The 15,853-nt window shown below is 41.7% G+C and overlaps 1 protein-coding gene across 2 annotated transcripts; it reads left to right on the forward strand.

Annotated features, from left to right (window-relative positions):
* Positions 1–382: 382 nt before the first annotated feature.
* ECHDC1 (ethylmalonyl-CoA decarboxylase 1) lies at positions 383–13,885 on the forward strand. Of its 2 annotated transcripts, XM_072141596.1 has the most exons (6): positions 383–537; positions 5,173–5,388; positions 8,418–8,560; positions 8,668–8,720; positions 10,377–10,457; positions 13,300–13,885. In XM_072141596.1, exons 2-6 carry the CDS (start codon positions 5,175–5,177, stop codon positions 13,700–13,702), a joined length of 894 nt encoding a protein of 297 aa, XP_071997697.1. In that variant the 5' UTR covers positions 383–537; positions 5,173–5,174; the 3' UTR covers positions 13,703–13,885. The 2 variants fall into 2 exon arrangements, with proteins under 2 accessions (XP_071997697.1, XP_071997698.1); XM_072141597.1 differs by lacking the exon at positions 5,173–5,388 and having other exon boundaries at positions 404–537.
* The last annotated feature ends 1,968 nt before the right edge of the window (positions 13,886–15,853 follow it).

Consider the following 15,853-nt stretch of genomic DNA (forward strand, 5'->3'; position numbering starts at 1 on the left):
AGGAGAGGGCAGGAGTAACAGGTGACATCACTTTCTCTCCCTATAAAGAAAAGATGATTTTATATTGATTGATGTATGAATTAACTAGATAAAGACTGGGTGGAATCCTTGTGAACTGCTCCAACAGATAGTGGTGGCAGGACTAGTGACAGAGACCTGATGCCTGATGGGGAGAATTCGATTACTTCCCTTGGGACACACACACAGCATACTTTACAGAAAGCAGACATTGCACATCACTCAGCACTTGATAACACAGAAACCTTAAGGATTTCATCAGGAATGACTGCTTGTAGTTTATTATCCCAGACAATCCTGGGAACAGACCTGTAATTTGATGGTTTGTTTTGACACTAGTAAAATAGGCTGTAATCACACAGCAGCTCTAAGCTTCCTACCAGCTCTGTCATCCCTCCCATAGCAGCCCGGTCATGTGACTGTGACATCATCACAGGTCCTGTATCCACCTGTGGTTGTCCTGTTCCAAGGTCCTGCTGGAGAGAACACAGACATTACTAATCTATCAGTTACCATCAGGTGAGTATGACAGAGCTCTACGTACAAGTGATTATAGAAGTGCATGTGTATTGTGTACTTGGTGTATGGCTATATCCAGCCTAAGCTTCATGCATACATTTCCATATGCAAATGATCAGAAATCTACTCCAGATATGGGCAATTTTCACACCTGTATGACGGTGCTCACCGATTTAACCCAGGCGTTTCTGGAAATAAATCCAGATTATTGGTCATATACAATTTTGATGTATGCAAATGAAACCGAAATTACCATAAAGAATTATACTCAACCCCAACAAACCATATATTGTCTGCAATCAGACACCTGTCCCATTTTTTAAATTGCATTAACCCTTTAAGGACGCAGGATTTTTTTATTAGTTTTTTTTTGTTCTCCATCTTTAAAAATTCAAAAAATTCCCATTTTTCTGTGCACAGAGCTGTGTGAGTTTATTTTCTGCATAAAAATTTTACTTCTCAGTGATGTTATTTATTATTCCATGGCGTGTACAGGGAAGCAGGAAATATTCCAAATGTGGTGAAATTGGTGAAAAAACGCGTTTGCGTCACTTTCTTGTGGGCTCAGCTTTTAGGACTTTCACTTTGCTCTACAAATAACACCTCTTTATTCTTTGCTTCGGTATGATAATGGTGATACCAAATTTATACAGGTTTTATTGTGTTTACATATATTTTCAAAAATTAAACAAATGTGTACGAAAAAAAAAAACCCTTCTTATGATGCTAATGACTTTTTTATGCTTTGTGAGGTCTCATTTTTTGCAAGATGAGACGACTTTTTCATTGCTACCATTATGAGGACTGTGCGACCTAATGATTGCTTTCTATTATATTTTTGTGATGTAAAATGGTGTAAAAGTAACATTTCGGACATTTGGCTGCTATTTTCCGTTATGAGATTCACTGCCAGCAATGACCGTTTTTATATTTTGATAGATCGGGCATTTTGAGATGCGGCAATACCTAACATGTTTGTGATTTTTACTGTTAATTACATTTTATATCAGTTATAGGCAAAGGGGGGTGATTTGAATTTTTCGTTCCCACCATATACTGCAATACTACTACGATTGGAACAAAGATTGGGGCGCCCACGCATTCGCTGTCTTTTAAATGCCACTGCCAGCTTGTTGGCCGCATCAAAAGGGTTAATACCAACGATCGGTGCTAGCACCGATATTGGATATTAACTGCACCCGTGTGCCTCCCTGTGTCCTCGGATCTCCGCAGCTTCTGTCAACTTGCCCGCCTCCTGAGTCATGCACGTTTCGGCCGTCTAAGATTTAAAGGGCCAGTGCACCAATGATTGGTGCTGGCTGACCATCTTCTCAGTTAAATTCCAGGCCACTTCCTGTGTCCCCTGCCAGATCTTTGTGCCTCGTGCCTCTGAGAAAGCTTGTTCCCTTGCGGTTTGACCCCGGTTCCGTCCCTGACTACGCTCCTTTGCTGCCTGCCCTGACCTTCCACTACATCTCCTACTCTGATCCCATGCAGCCTGTCCCCGATTACAATTCTGCCCTACGTCTTTGTACTTCGCCTTGGCCGCCACGGCGGACAAAGTCGCACCTGTGGAGCAACCTGGTGGTGCCACTCCGCAACCTGCTTTGCGGCGTGCTCTGGTGAAAACCGAGTACCACTTATACTCTGCTCCCAGGTGTCAGCTTACGTCATCGTCCGCGGTGGTACAGAGGATCCACTATCACTGACCTTGACAGTAAGATCCGGCCATGGATCCTGCCGAGGTCCCGCTACCTGGCCTGGCTGATCTTACCACAATCGTGGCCCAGCAGTCCCAGCAGATTGCCATGTTGCAGCAATTGATTGCTACCCAGCAGCAGCCTCAAGTTTCTGCGGTCCCTCCGGCTACTCTGGTTTGTCCACCATCTGCAGAACCTAAGCTAAGACTTTCCATCCCCTCTTAGTATGATGGGGACTTTAAGTTGTGCAGTGGCTTTATCAGCGGAGCGGTCTAAAGTGGCTTTCATCACCAGCCTCCTTTCCGGGAATGCCTTGGCATGGGCTACTCCCCTCCAGGACAGGAAGGACCCGGTCACAGCTAACATTACCTCCTTCTTCGCTGAATTCCAGTCCATCTTAGAGGAACCTGCCCGGGCATCCTCAGCTGAAACCGCCCTGCTGTACTTGCGTCAATGGGACTTCGCCAGCTATGCAGTCCAGTTCCGTACCCTGGCTTGGAATAAAGCAGCCTTGTCGCAAACCTTTAAAAAGGGACTTTCTGGACATATTAAAGATGCACTGTCTGCATGAGACCTAACGTCTACTCTGAGTGGTCTCATCTCTCTGGCCACTCGGATTGGCATCCTGTTCACTGAGCGTTCTGAGGAGCAGCGTCTTGAACAATTGCGAGTCAAAACCCAACATCTATCCCGCTTGTCTCCTGTCTTCTAACCTCCATCTCAGCCGTCTTCTGTGTCAGCTGCCGAGGAACCCATGCAGGTGGATGGAGCTCTGTCTCTATTGTGCCAGTCCGGAACACTTCCTTCAGACTTGTCCACTCCGTCCTCAGCGCTGGGAAATTCACATGCACCTAGAGTTCTTGGGAGAAGTGTCCCTAGGTGAGAGCAAAGCTTCTCCACACCTTAACATATCTGTTCTACTCAGCCTGGGACAGGATGCCAGTTTCAAGTTTTGGCCTTTCTGGATTCCGGCTCTGCAGGAAACTTTGTGGATGCTGCCCTGGTTTCTAAGTATTGCCTTCCTGTATACCGCCTTGAAAACCCACTGGTCATTTTGTCTATTAGTAGGCAGATACTCTGTGGTTCCAAGCTTCTTTCTCTGCAAGTTGGGGCATTGCACAAAGAGAGACTATCGTTGTTGTGCTTCCCAGGTCCACGTCCCCCCTTGGTTGCAGCTACAGGCTCCTGTGCTCGACTGGCAGACTGGGGAAAAATGGGTCCGGAGTGCCAATCTCACTGTCTCATGGCTCTCCATCCGGTGTCCACCATACTCTTTGCGGTGACCTCCAAGCCTCTGGTAACTCTACCCGCTTCTTAAATGTACTCTGATGTCCCATCAGTACGTCTGGGGGCCAATCGCCTATACGCTAAACTCGAGAAGTACCAGTTCCACCAGAAGAGCCTTCCATTTCACGGGTACATCATCTCTGATAAGGGCCTACAGATGGATCCCACTAAGTTGTCTGCGGTTCTCCAGTGGCCTCGCCCAGTAGGATTTCGTGCTATACAGAGATTACTGGTCTTCACCAATTACTACCAGCAATTTATGCCACACTTTCCTACCTTGTATCTCCCATTGTGGCATTGACCAAGAAGAACGCCAATCCTAAACTCTGGTCGGAAGAAGAAGCTTTTTCTAAGTTGAAGACTGCCTTTACCTCTGTTCTAGTTCTCACATGGCCTGATCCAGAGGAGCCATTCCAGCTGGAACTTGATGCCTCCTCAGTAGGAGCTGGAGCAGTGCTCACCCAGAAAGGGCCCAAAGGCCAAAGTCTCACCTGTGGGGTCTTCTCAAAGACCTTCTCTGCTGCAGAGAGAAATTACTCCATAGAAGACTGAGAACTATTAGCAATTAAACTTGGTGTGAAAGAGTGGCGCTAGTGCTCATTTTGTGGGTTCCTGCACTTCCTGTCCCCGAAACAAGCCATCTCATCTTAAACCAGCTGGTCCGCTACTGCAGTTACCAAATCCCAGGACTTTATCACCAATCTTGCATCTTCCTCGGGTACATCCTCGATTGTGGTCTTTTGCAAAGGTTCCTCCAGACCAAGAAGAAAGGGAGGCTGGAGGGGTGGGGGGTACTGTCACGAGTGCCCCTGTGACCCATGTTCTGGGTTGCAGGTGCACCCATGTGCATCCCTGTGCCCCCGTAGCTTGGCAGCTTCTCTCATCTTTCCAAACTCCAACGACGGTCTCCCTGCTCCAGCGCGAATTTCCCTGCCTCCTAGGACTTGTGCGCGCCGTAGGGTAGTGTGAAGAGCAGGCACTCCCGCTGAAGTGAAGAGGGACTTCACTTCAGCGGGAGTGCCCGCTCTTCACACTACCCTTCGCGCTGCAGCAGTCACAGCACTGCACCTCATCATTATTTCTCATATACCTAGCAATCCGTGCCTGATGAAGGCCTGAATTAAGACGAAACGTTGCACAAACTGTTATTGGATTGCTTTTCTCGTTAAACACTGGAATGAAAATAAAATAAGAATTTCCTATTTTACCAAAAACAAGGAGTGCCAAGTTTTTCTTCACTCTTCAGATATAAGTGATTAGACCTATGGTATGTTTTGAAAGTCACACAAAAGTTGCAAATGTTTAAGCAACTCTATCTAAACTATTCCCTACGCTTGCTTTGGACTGGAGTTAATTTGCGCAATAATTTGCAACTTTTCTAGACTTCCACATCTGAATTCTTAAGATGTATCACATGCAACAGTGAAAAACTCTTTGCAGTGAACTTTTAAGGACTAGTGTAAAAGTTACAAAAAAAGAGGAAAAAAAACACAAAAAGTTAGATAAATGCCCCAATTGTCTTTGTGGAGTGGAAAGAACACATCATTCATCTGAGCACTTCTGCCACTTAGTTTAAGCATTTGGTAAAAAATATCTCAATTTCTAACTTTTTGTTTAGTAACATATATATCATCCTTTTTAATTGTAGACATGCCACTTACCATATTAAGATGCGCGATGAAGAGAGCAAAAGCAAGATGGTGTCAGCATAGAAGTCTGTATAACAGTAGTCATGGATTTAATGAAACTGAAGCAAAGCGGGCGCTGGCTCTGCACTCAGGAGGGTCCGTTAATCTTCATAAAGGACAAAATGGAATAGCAGAGCTGTGCCTCAATAACCCATCCCGAAAGAATGCAATTTCAGGTATAGAAATCAACATGTACCTCAGTGTCTAACTGTCTAACTTCCTATTTATCTTATGCTCCTTTCTGTCTCATCATCATTAGACAGGTTTCCTTCTCTTGATGTTTGGGAGCACGGTGCATTTGTAACTGACAGCAAGAAGTTTGATCTCTTCCAAAAGTCAACCATTTTTTATATAATGACCATCATGACAATGAACTAATTATAGCCAGGAGAGACTAGGCAGAAAGATACTGTGCATGTATATATATATATATATATATATATATATATATATAATGTATATATAGTATGTGAGAAAGTAAGAGGTGTGGTGTGGTAAAAGCCCTGGATTTGTTTGCAGTAACCCAAGGGTTAATGCAGACATATAGTAAGCAGGAATAGTCTCTTTGGTCTATGTTGGCCTAGCTAACATGGACACATTGGTAATGTCTGTACTGGGCCTGCTTATTATGGAATAGGGGTAGGCTGGTAATGCGACTCCTACTCCACCCGGGCTTCGGTCCTGGGCTTTTGTATAGCCCACAGGTGCGGGTCACAGGTCTCGTTAGAGTCTGATATTATCTGCAGGCCAGAGGCAGTAGGAGAGGCACTACCTGGAGAGCTGAAGGCTAAGACTGAGTTCACACAGCAAAGGTAACTGAGTGCCTCCTGTACTACTGCTGGCCCAGAGCATGTGCCAGGCAGCCTGGTACCTGTATAGCTAGGATCTGATATTGTATTAGGCAGTGCCTAGCCGGGCAGGATTTATTTTTGTGTTGCTTTATATGTGCCAAAACCAAGGCTGAATTTATGTTGTTTTTTTGAAGTGTGAATAAAACACTTTATTTGGACTTTAACCCTGCATGTGTCCCTGCTTCCTGCACTACTACCAGGCATCTACCTGAGCAATTCCCCACAATATATGTATATATAATATAGTAACCAGGAATATGCTACTTGAATGTGTATTGTTGTCAGTAGAGGGCATATGGCAGAAAATGTGCTAGTTTCTTAGGAATCAGAGGTAGATAGTCAGAAAATACGTATTGTGGGTTTATTGTTGTGTAAAGGTATATCCTTAAAAAAGATGTGTTTCAGAGACTAGAGGCGGAAGGACTGTATCTGTACTTCACATGGCTGTAAAGGATGTATGGAGCAGACTCACATAGCGGGTGTTAGCTGCATTATGCCGATGACGGGGCACACACTATGATGTTAGCGGGGGGGGGGGGGGGCATGGGCTGGCACCAATGCATTTCCCACTAAAGGCTTAAACTCAGTTTTTTCTGTGTTAAAATTAAGTATCTCAGCTTATACTTGAGTATATATACGGTAACCCTAAAACAGCTGTGTACATGAAAAAATAAAAGTTATGGATTTTGGAAGGTGGGGAGAGAAAAACAAATGGAAATGGGTTTAAACAATAAATGCATAATACGGATTGTGCATCCTAAAGTGGACAGTTTCTTTATTTCATTATTTACTGACTATCTAACCCTGAATTAATATTACACATTTATTAAATGCATTGGAACCCTCCTTTTTTCTCTTTTTTTGTAAGTCAGTTAGGAACACTTTCTGTGATAATTAGGGGGGAATAGAGTTGCCAAATGGGGGAGGGGGGATGTATTTAAGAGTTTGGAAAATGCTCAAAAAACCAAACAAAGGTGGAAAAATACAGCAGAAAAATCGACATGCAACTAACATACAGAGATTTTTCTTTTTAGGACAACACAAATGGATGGCTTTAATTTTTACACCATCCTATTGATTAGACACCATACCCTATCTATAGTTAAAGGGGTCTTCTCATCTGGACATACACACTTAATTTTATTCAACTGCCATATAAATACATTTCTTTAGTTGGATGTTATTTAAAAAAAATTACCTGTGTGAAGATCATTTCCCATGAATGTAGTCATATGGCCACTTAGAAATGTAGGACAGCTGTCATTGGATACAACCGCTGCTGCTGGAGTGACAGAGCAAAGAAACAAAATATTTTTGCACATGAAATGTCAGAGAGTTACTACATATCCCATAGCCATGCAGTGGTAATGAAAGCTGAATCCTGTCGAGTGGTCAGGCCTCAATAGTGTATGTCTGGCCACTGCTGGAAGAGTGTGGTGGTGGTCAAATCCAAGGATCTTGTTTCTAAGCATCAACATGGCTACATTTATGAAAAATTATCTTTACACAGGTACATTTTTAATAACATGCAATTGATGAAATGTATGTTTACGACAGAAGAATTAAAGGTTATGTCGAAGTTGATAACACCCCTTTTAAGAATACTTATAGACACCCATTACCAGCACGGTAGCACAAAGAGTACACTATTTTTATGGTTGTATGTAGGCAACCCTGATGGTAGACTGCTTGGTGTCTAGCTTTGAGGAATATTAACCTGGTTCGGAGTCTGAGAAAGTAACGTGGAGGGTGCGAAATTTAGAAGGAGGCTCTCATATACACTGCGGTAGTGAGACTGGGCTGTAAATAAAATTATTTTTTTAAAAAATGCATAAGTAGGAAGTGTCTTACAGGCAAAGGTGTAAGGCTGCACAGATTGTTATGGAGTATAAATACTAAGAATGTTGTGTGTGCTCTATGCACATAGACTGCACCAGTCGCACGTATGTTTAACATCTGCTCAATTTCTGCCCTTCTGCGATGTTTTTGCACAGGAAATTCTCAGATACCTCAAACATAAAATTGAGCAAAAACTTCCCCTGTAGTCGCATTGGACCCACATACACCACCTCCTATATGGTACAGTTTTGCAATAAAATTTGCGTTCTTTTGAAAATTCTCAGTTGATAAATGTGGTGTTGCACACTCTGTGGTGTATTTTTTCCACCATTGCGTGACTTTAGAGTTGCATTTTTTTCTCGCTAAAAAAAAAAAAAGCAAAAACGATGTTTGCACAAAATTTAGCGCCAGAAGCTACACAGGACTAATGATAAATCTCCCCCATAGTGTGTATAGTGTATCTTAGCTAGAAATTCTTGGTGTACATTAATACACACTTCAAATTTATCTCATAGGATCAATGATGTTAGAATTGGAGGAACAGATAAGTGATCTGGAAAAGTGGAATGATGGGAAAGGTCTAATTGTGTATGGTGCAGAGGACACTTTCTGCTCTGGTGCAGACTTGAGTGCAACTAATGCTCTTTGCAAACCAAAGGTAATCAACTCTTTCTGTTAAATCATTGTTAATGTCATAGGAACAAAACACAAGATTTGATGTAAAATGATAACCACTTTTACGTAGTTTTTTTGTTATGTCTGCAGGATGGGCTGATGATGTGTATGTTTATGCAGAACACCTTGACAAGGCTGCAAAGGTACTTTCATCCTTCAAGTTGAAAATAGTTGTAAAAGTCCACATTTGTGCATCTTTATAGAGACATTTTATAATGTTTTGTACAGGAAGCCCTGTGGATTCCAACTAAACAGAATCATTCTAAGTAATCTTGGGAATGGCGATTCACTTCACAGTAATCTGCGTGCTGCCTGCTATAAAAGGCAGGGAGGGAGAATAGACCATTGCAGTCAGACTCCACAGTCGTATTCTGCGCTAGATAAATCCTGCTGGATGATGTATCTGGAGTAGTTAAGAATCCTGGAGTCTATTTTAGACCAGCTATTAGATGGTCTAGTTAACATCAGAATTTTCTGGAGCTTAGACTGAACTTTCTGGTGCCTGGTCAAGGCCATGACCCCTTTGAAATGCCGCACCCATTTTTCGGACAAACAGGAAAACTGTTCAAGTGGTCTGTAGGCAAGTTAATGAATCTCCCACATTCTTTTTAATGAATTTAGCACATTGATGTCCGGTTGCAATTATGGAATAACATTTTCTATATTCCAAAATTAGACAAAAACCGAAATCAATGGATTCCATGTATTTCAAACAGATGTATAGTCATTTTCTCAGGATGCAAATCAAGGGTTCAATACAGACACTGAGCAGGCTATGCTGGTAGTTTTGATCTCGGGAGCCTCCAAATTTGATCAATCTGTGGGGTTGTAGAACACCCTTTCTTGCTCATGCAGAATTGATAGAAGATTTCGTCTTCTAGAATGGCAAGCGCTTCAGCTACAAAACCTGCCACATTTTCCTCAAAGTAGTTTTTATTGGAGTTTTGCAATAGTTTACAAACAAATAGTACTCAGTATTTCATACATTATATACACAGTTACATCAATCTGCATAAATACATGTATATTTACATAAATCTAGACATGTCCAATCCTTGTGAATACATTCCCAAAGCATTAGGACCTCTTAACAATGAAAACAACAACAAAAAAACAAATCGGTCATTAAGAAGGCAAATAAGTGCTATAAAACAATACAGAATGAAATTATTGCCCCAATCATGTTCAGCACTTCTTGCCGAAAAATCTAATTATGGGACAATACCACCAGATATTAATTTAATTTGCACCTTTTTGCTCGCAATGCCAGCAACATTCTGATTCAGTAACTGAATATTGTAAATCGCACATTTTCCCAGCAGAACAGAGCCTGCTGGGTTGTGCCTTCAAATCAAATGTTGTTTCTGTATGGAGTGTTAAGTCTTGCAGCCTGCTGCTCCATTCGTTATCTATGGCACTGTTGGAGATTCACAAGGACAGTGAATGGAGAAGCAGAGTGCATTCTAGACCTGTTGCACCACCTATTATGGGGAATCAAGTCCCCTGATTTATGATAGGGGTTGATCTGATTTTCAGTGATTTTGAAGGATGAGTAACATTCTCATTCCTACACAAAAACACAGTGCATGGAGCTGGTTTCATAACCAGCAATACCACTACCCAGTCCCTCAAGTGAAGACTGTAAATATAGACTTTCCAATATTCAGGTATTAATGTAAAAGCTGTTGTTTTTACCCACATGGGAAATAATGTTTATAGTTTTGTATCTTTACTGGTGAATTACCTATACTTATTTGTAAAATGCACACTTACATATATTAGTAGATATTTCATTTTAGGTTACCACTCATCAGTGTATCCCTGGTTCAAGGAAAAGCAATAGGTGGTGGAGCTGAGATATGTACGGCATGTGATTTCAGGTAAATTTTTATGATGCTTTATTGCTGTTTGGTCTGATAGTGGGGAACTTGCCCCCAAAACATTGCAGATAAGGAGACTAGACAATGGAATGGCTGCTAGAGTAGATATGGACTACTCCAAATGGTAGTCTCTCCTTGTGATGATGAGCTTGTATTTAATTCATTCTTCAAAAAACACCTTTTTTGCTGCAAATAAAAAGTAAAATGATGAAACTATTTAATGTGCTTTACTTAATGTAATGAGCTAAGAGGAAACCCTTTACATTTTAAAATGTATTTGTTATGAGGACGTTCCCTTATCTATTTGACAATAGTTGTATGCCAATTTCTTAAACTGCGGATAAAGACATCATTTAAAAATGGCATCCAATAATTGCCCACGAGTAGCAATCCCTCTGTACGGTTCGCCCTTGGTTGCTGCCTCCACAAGGATTGTAATTTATTTCTGTCAGTGCCACTGTGTCCCATCCAGTGAGAAGGCATCCTCATGACCCCAGGTTAAATGCTAGGTTAAACCCTTACCAAACGGGCTGAGCCCTCTCCATAGCTGGTAATTCTTTTGCAGCAAACATCGTGGGTGTGGGTGTTAACCTGTCAAAAAGATGGCAGTGCACAGGCGCCGCCATCTTGGTGAGGATAGTTGCTCCTCGTGATGTCATTGGCACCCAAGAATGGCTGGATTTAAGCCACTCATTACAATGTGCAATTTGCACATTGTAATGAATGAGGAGTAAAATCCCCATATATTGCCGTACAGTAGAATAGCAGTATATGGTAGGATCGATCAGACAGCCTAAGGTTAAAGTACCCTAGAGGGCTAAAAAATAGTAAAAAAAAAAAATATATATATATATATATAAAAAAAAGCTTAAAAAAATTATATTAAAAAATCCTATTACCGTATATACTCGAGTATAAGCCGACCCGAGTATAAGCCGAGGCCCCTAATTTTACCACAAAAAACTGGGAAAACCTATTGACTCGAGTATAAGCCGAGGGTGGGAAATGCATTGGTCACAGTCCCCCCCCCAGTATATAGCCACCAAGCCCCCTGTAGTATATAGCTGCCAGCCAGCCCCCAGTAGTACATAGCCTGCCAGCCGCTGCCCCAATATATAGCCTGTCAGCCCCTGCCCCCAATATGTAGCCTGTCAGCCCCTGCCCCCAATATGTAGCCTGTCAGCCCCTGCCCCCAATATGTAGCCTGTCAGCCCCTGCCCCCAATATGTAGCCTGTCAGCCCCTGCCCCCAATATGTAGCCTGTCAGCCCCTGTGCCCTCTTAAAGAGCCGGATCCCCGGCCCGTTATGGAGCTGGACAGTTAATTTTGAAAAATAAAAAATCTAAACTCGCCTTTTCAGCGGCTGCGCGAGTCTTCTATGCGATCCCTCTGGCTGCGGCGCCAGGTCCGTGCGGCGCGCAGCTCTGACGTCAGCCGCAGTGCTGCCGGCACACACAATACGATCGCGACGGCGGCTGAAGTCAGTGACTGACATTGTACTGACCTGGTGCCGCAGCCAGAGGGATCGCATAGAAGACTCGCGCGGCCGCTGGAAAGGTGAGTTTAGTTTTTTTTTTTAGTCTTTTTTTTTTAGCTTTTTGACTCGAGTATAAGCCAAGTTAGTGTTTTTCAGCACATTTTTTGTGCTGAAAAACTCGGCTTATACTCGAGTATATACGTTAATTCAAATCACCCCCCTTTCCTTAGAAGTCATATAAATATAAATAAACAGATAAAAATCATAAACACATTAGGTATCGCTGTGTCTGAAAATGCCTGATCTATCAAAATATGATGATGTTTTTTCACGGCTTTTAACCCCGTAACGGAAAATAGCGGCCAAAGTCGAAAATGGTACTTTTTTGCCATTTTGAAAAATATTAAAAAAATTCAATAAAAAGCTATCAAAAAGCTGTACAGTCCAAAAAATTTAAGCATTGAAAACGTCATCAAAAGTCGCAAAAAAACCATACCACCCACAGCTCTGTACACAAAAGTACAAAAAAATTAATAGCGCCAGAAGATGGCAAAGTAAATTTAAAAAAAAATTTGAACAGGATGTTTTAATTCTTGTGTGAAAACATTATATAACCTATACAAATTTGGTATCCCCGTGATCATACTAACCCAAAAAATAAAGTAGACATGTCATGTGGGGTGCAGAGTGAAAGCCGTAAAATTTTAAGTGCAATTTGCCATGCAGAAAACAAGCCTTCACAGAGCTCTGCACATGGAAAAATAAAATAGTTATAGATTTTTGAAGGTGGAGAGTGAAAAATGAAAACGAAAAAAACCGAAAAAGGGCCTCGGCGTTAAGGGGTTAATCTTTTTAATTTAAAGGACATCTACCACCGGGGTGAAGGATTGTAAACCTAGCATGTTGACATAATGGTTTGTTCTCCCTCTGGCTGGATCTACTTTTCTTTAAGCTTTTTATGCACTTGTTTTTTTTTTTTTTTAAAAGACTTTAAAATTATGCAAATGCACCTGAGGGGCTCCAGGCTCCATTAACACTTATATAGCCAATTTGGATCATTTTAAAACCCTTTTTTTGTAAAGACAATGGCATAGGAAGCTAAAAGAAGAGCGGCTCCTGGCAGAGGGGGCACACATCTTTATGTCAGGGTGCTTGGTTAACAATCCACCATCCTGGTAGTAGATATCCTTTAAGTTTGAGTTGATTATATATACTGTTACCTTACCTGAAGAGGCTTGCAGAATTCTGTCCATTTATATAAAACAGAATTTTAGTTTTAGAAATTTCTGTATGAATCTAAACTGTTTAAATATAATTCCTGACAAGATAATAGTTATAAATATATATTTTATTTTGATCGTGCAGGCTGATGACTGAAGGAAGTGAAATAAGATTTGTCCACAAGCATATGGGAATAGTTCCTGGTTGGGGAGGAGCGTCAAGATTAATTCAGATCATTGGACCTAGACAAGCTCTTAAATTATTGAGCAGTGCCCAAGGGATTCACCCTGAACATGCTTTGAGCATAGGACTGGCTGATGACATTTTATCTTCAACTGCAGACAAAGCAATGGAAGAAGCCCAGACATGGATATCTTCATATACAAAAGGACCGGCAGAAACAATAAGAGCAATTAAAAAAGTAGTAACTTCTGGTAGAGAACATGCACTTGTGGATTCACTGAGAAAGGAAAAGGACATATTTGGAACAGTGTGGGGGGGACCTGCCCATTTACAGGCTTTGTCAAAAGTACTCAAGCGAAATTAGTTTATTTGCAAGTACAGTAGGGCTATGTCTTTAACAATGGTAAGTCCAGATGCAGCCTGGCAGTTAGAGGTAAGGTGTCCACTACTATTGCACTAACTCCCGTAGGGACTTTTCATTGAATCGTTTTTTTCCCTGTTGTGTTTTGACATGTTAAAAACTGATTTATAAAAAAGTAATGATAAACTTACACACTGAACAAAATCTGATTGAAATCTGATGTAAAATTGTCAGTTTTTCATTAACCAAACCCTGATGAAACTCTCGCAACCCTGTAATGCTCCAATGAAAGCAGCATTAGGATGTCTATGCTTAGTCCAGTAAGAGTTCGCCTTGCCGAGACTGCCAGTTAAGACCACCATATAGGTGTGTGGGGTCTTATAGCCATGGATGCTCCACTGGGAAAATATGCAAAGTTTTCCAGGATGGGATAACGAAAACCACGCCTCTTTTAGCTACCTTGTAGGGCAGCTCCCTTGACATCAAGCAGCATCTACAAGAGGCCTTATGACATGATGTGGGAGTAAAACCAAACCAGTATAGTCCAAACTGCCATGTGATTACCAGAGCCAGGCTGCATAGATATATATATTTCCATCTATCTATTGATACCATATCAGGATAGTGTTTCTAGGTGACAGACAAGCAGAGATACCCACTGTTTCAAAGTATCCACAGTAAGGCTACATTCACAAGAACGTACGGGGGACATATATATACGGTGGACGTATATATACGGCGTATATACGTCCCCCATACATCACAATGGCGTTCCGCTGTGCGGGAGTGGTATGGTGCAGCACGTACATCTTTCTATGGAATACGGCGTAGTGTATTTCTATGGAGAGGGCGCTCTCCCCCTCCTCCTCTCCCCGATGCCGATATATGCCCGCCGTACTATGGTACAGCAGGCATACATCATGTGCATGTAGCCTTAGGAATTGAAAGCTGTATCATTTTTTACTGCATCTATGGTTTTGTGGCCCCTACAAACACAATACTGATGGGATACTAAAGGTGAGATTCTCTGTGCCACAATTCAGAAGATATAACCTTTTGAAGTGGGCCATTGTCTTGACTTGCGTAAATGTGCACTTAGCTGTTTTTTGCAGGTTCAGTGGAGTTTTTATGACAACGCTTTGGGGTACGTATATTACATTGATAAACTTTTATTTATCCGACCGTTAACCTTTTGACTCGAGGGTCGGGAAGACATATTGTTTTCCTGTCTGATGCTGCTCGGAGCTGCTTTCTGTACTACAGCCCCCACCCTTGCATTCCAAGATGAGCGCATACAAAGACTTCCTGCAGGCAAGCAGCATGTGGAGAGTAAAGCTACAGACAGATAAGGTCTTTATCCAGGGGAGGAAGGCACAACAGATCTGTATGTTGTCGCTGAGAATGTAATTGTATGTTATATGCATTTCATGGATCTCATCATCTCATCTCTGAGCTGTCTCATCTCTCAGATGTTCAGAAGCTAAATGAAAGTGTATGTAAACCTGTACCCTAATAATCTAACCACATTGTCAGCATACAGCACCTCACAGAGCACTATAGGGATCATAATAGAGAATCAGCAATACAACGAGTAAAATTGTAAAGTAAGAAGTTAAACATTATCTTTATTGTGTAAACATCACTAGAGGATTTGATAATTTTCTTTCATGGCCAAACCCCTTTAATCCTTAGATCAGGAATAGAACAGACATTTAAAGGAAATTTCACAAACATAAAATAAATTATAAAAGTTTTGGAGTTGGACCATTTTATCACAACTCCGTTGGAAAAGGCACCTTCTTTGGCCAAGACCCTGTTACTTTCGGCTGAGACGTCTGCTAGGAAACCTGCATCCAGTGAATGGACTGGAGCAATAGTTGTCTGCATTTTCCAATTTTCCCAACTAGTAAAAGGGGCTTCTGGCTTCTAAAATTGCTGCAGTGTTAGACTTCAGATTCAATTTAGAGACATCACAGCTGTCAGATTTTCTGTCCACGGGAGCCTGTAACTGGATGCATTATTTTTATTTTTAAACTAATTTAGATATCTGAACGTAGGTAGATGATCCCATAAACTGGTGTCCTTTTGATCAAAAAGTAGCCTGTACGAAATTCTCTGGGAATATTCACCCCCTTTTCTGGATCCTGCCATTCC

This window comes from Engystomops pustulosus, chromosome 3, assembly GCF_040894005.1.
Source record: "Engystomops pustulosus chromosome 3, aEngPut4.maternal, whole genome shotgun sequence".
NCBI lineage: Eukaryota > Metazoa > Chordata > Amphibia > Anura > Leptodactylidae > Engystomops > Engystomops pustulosus.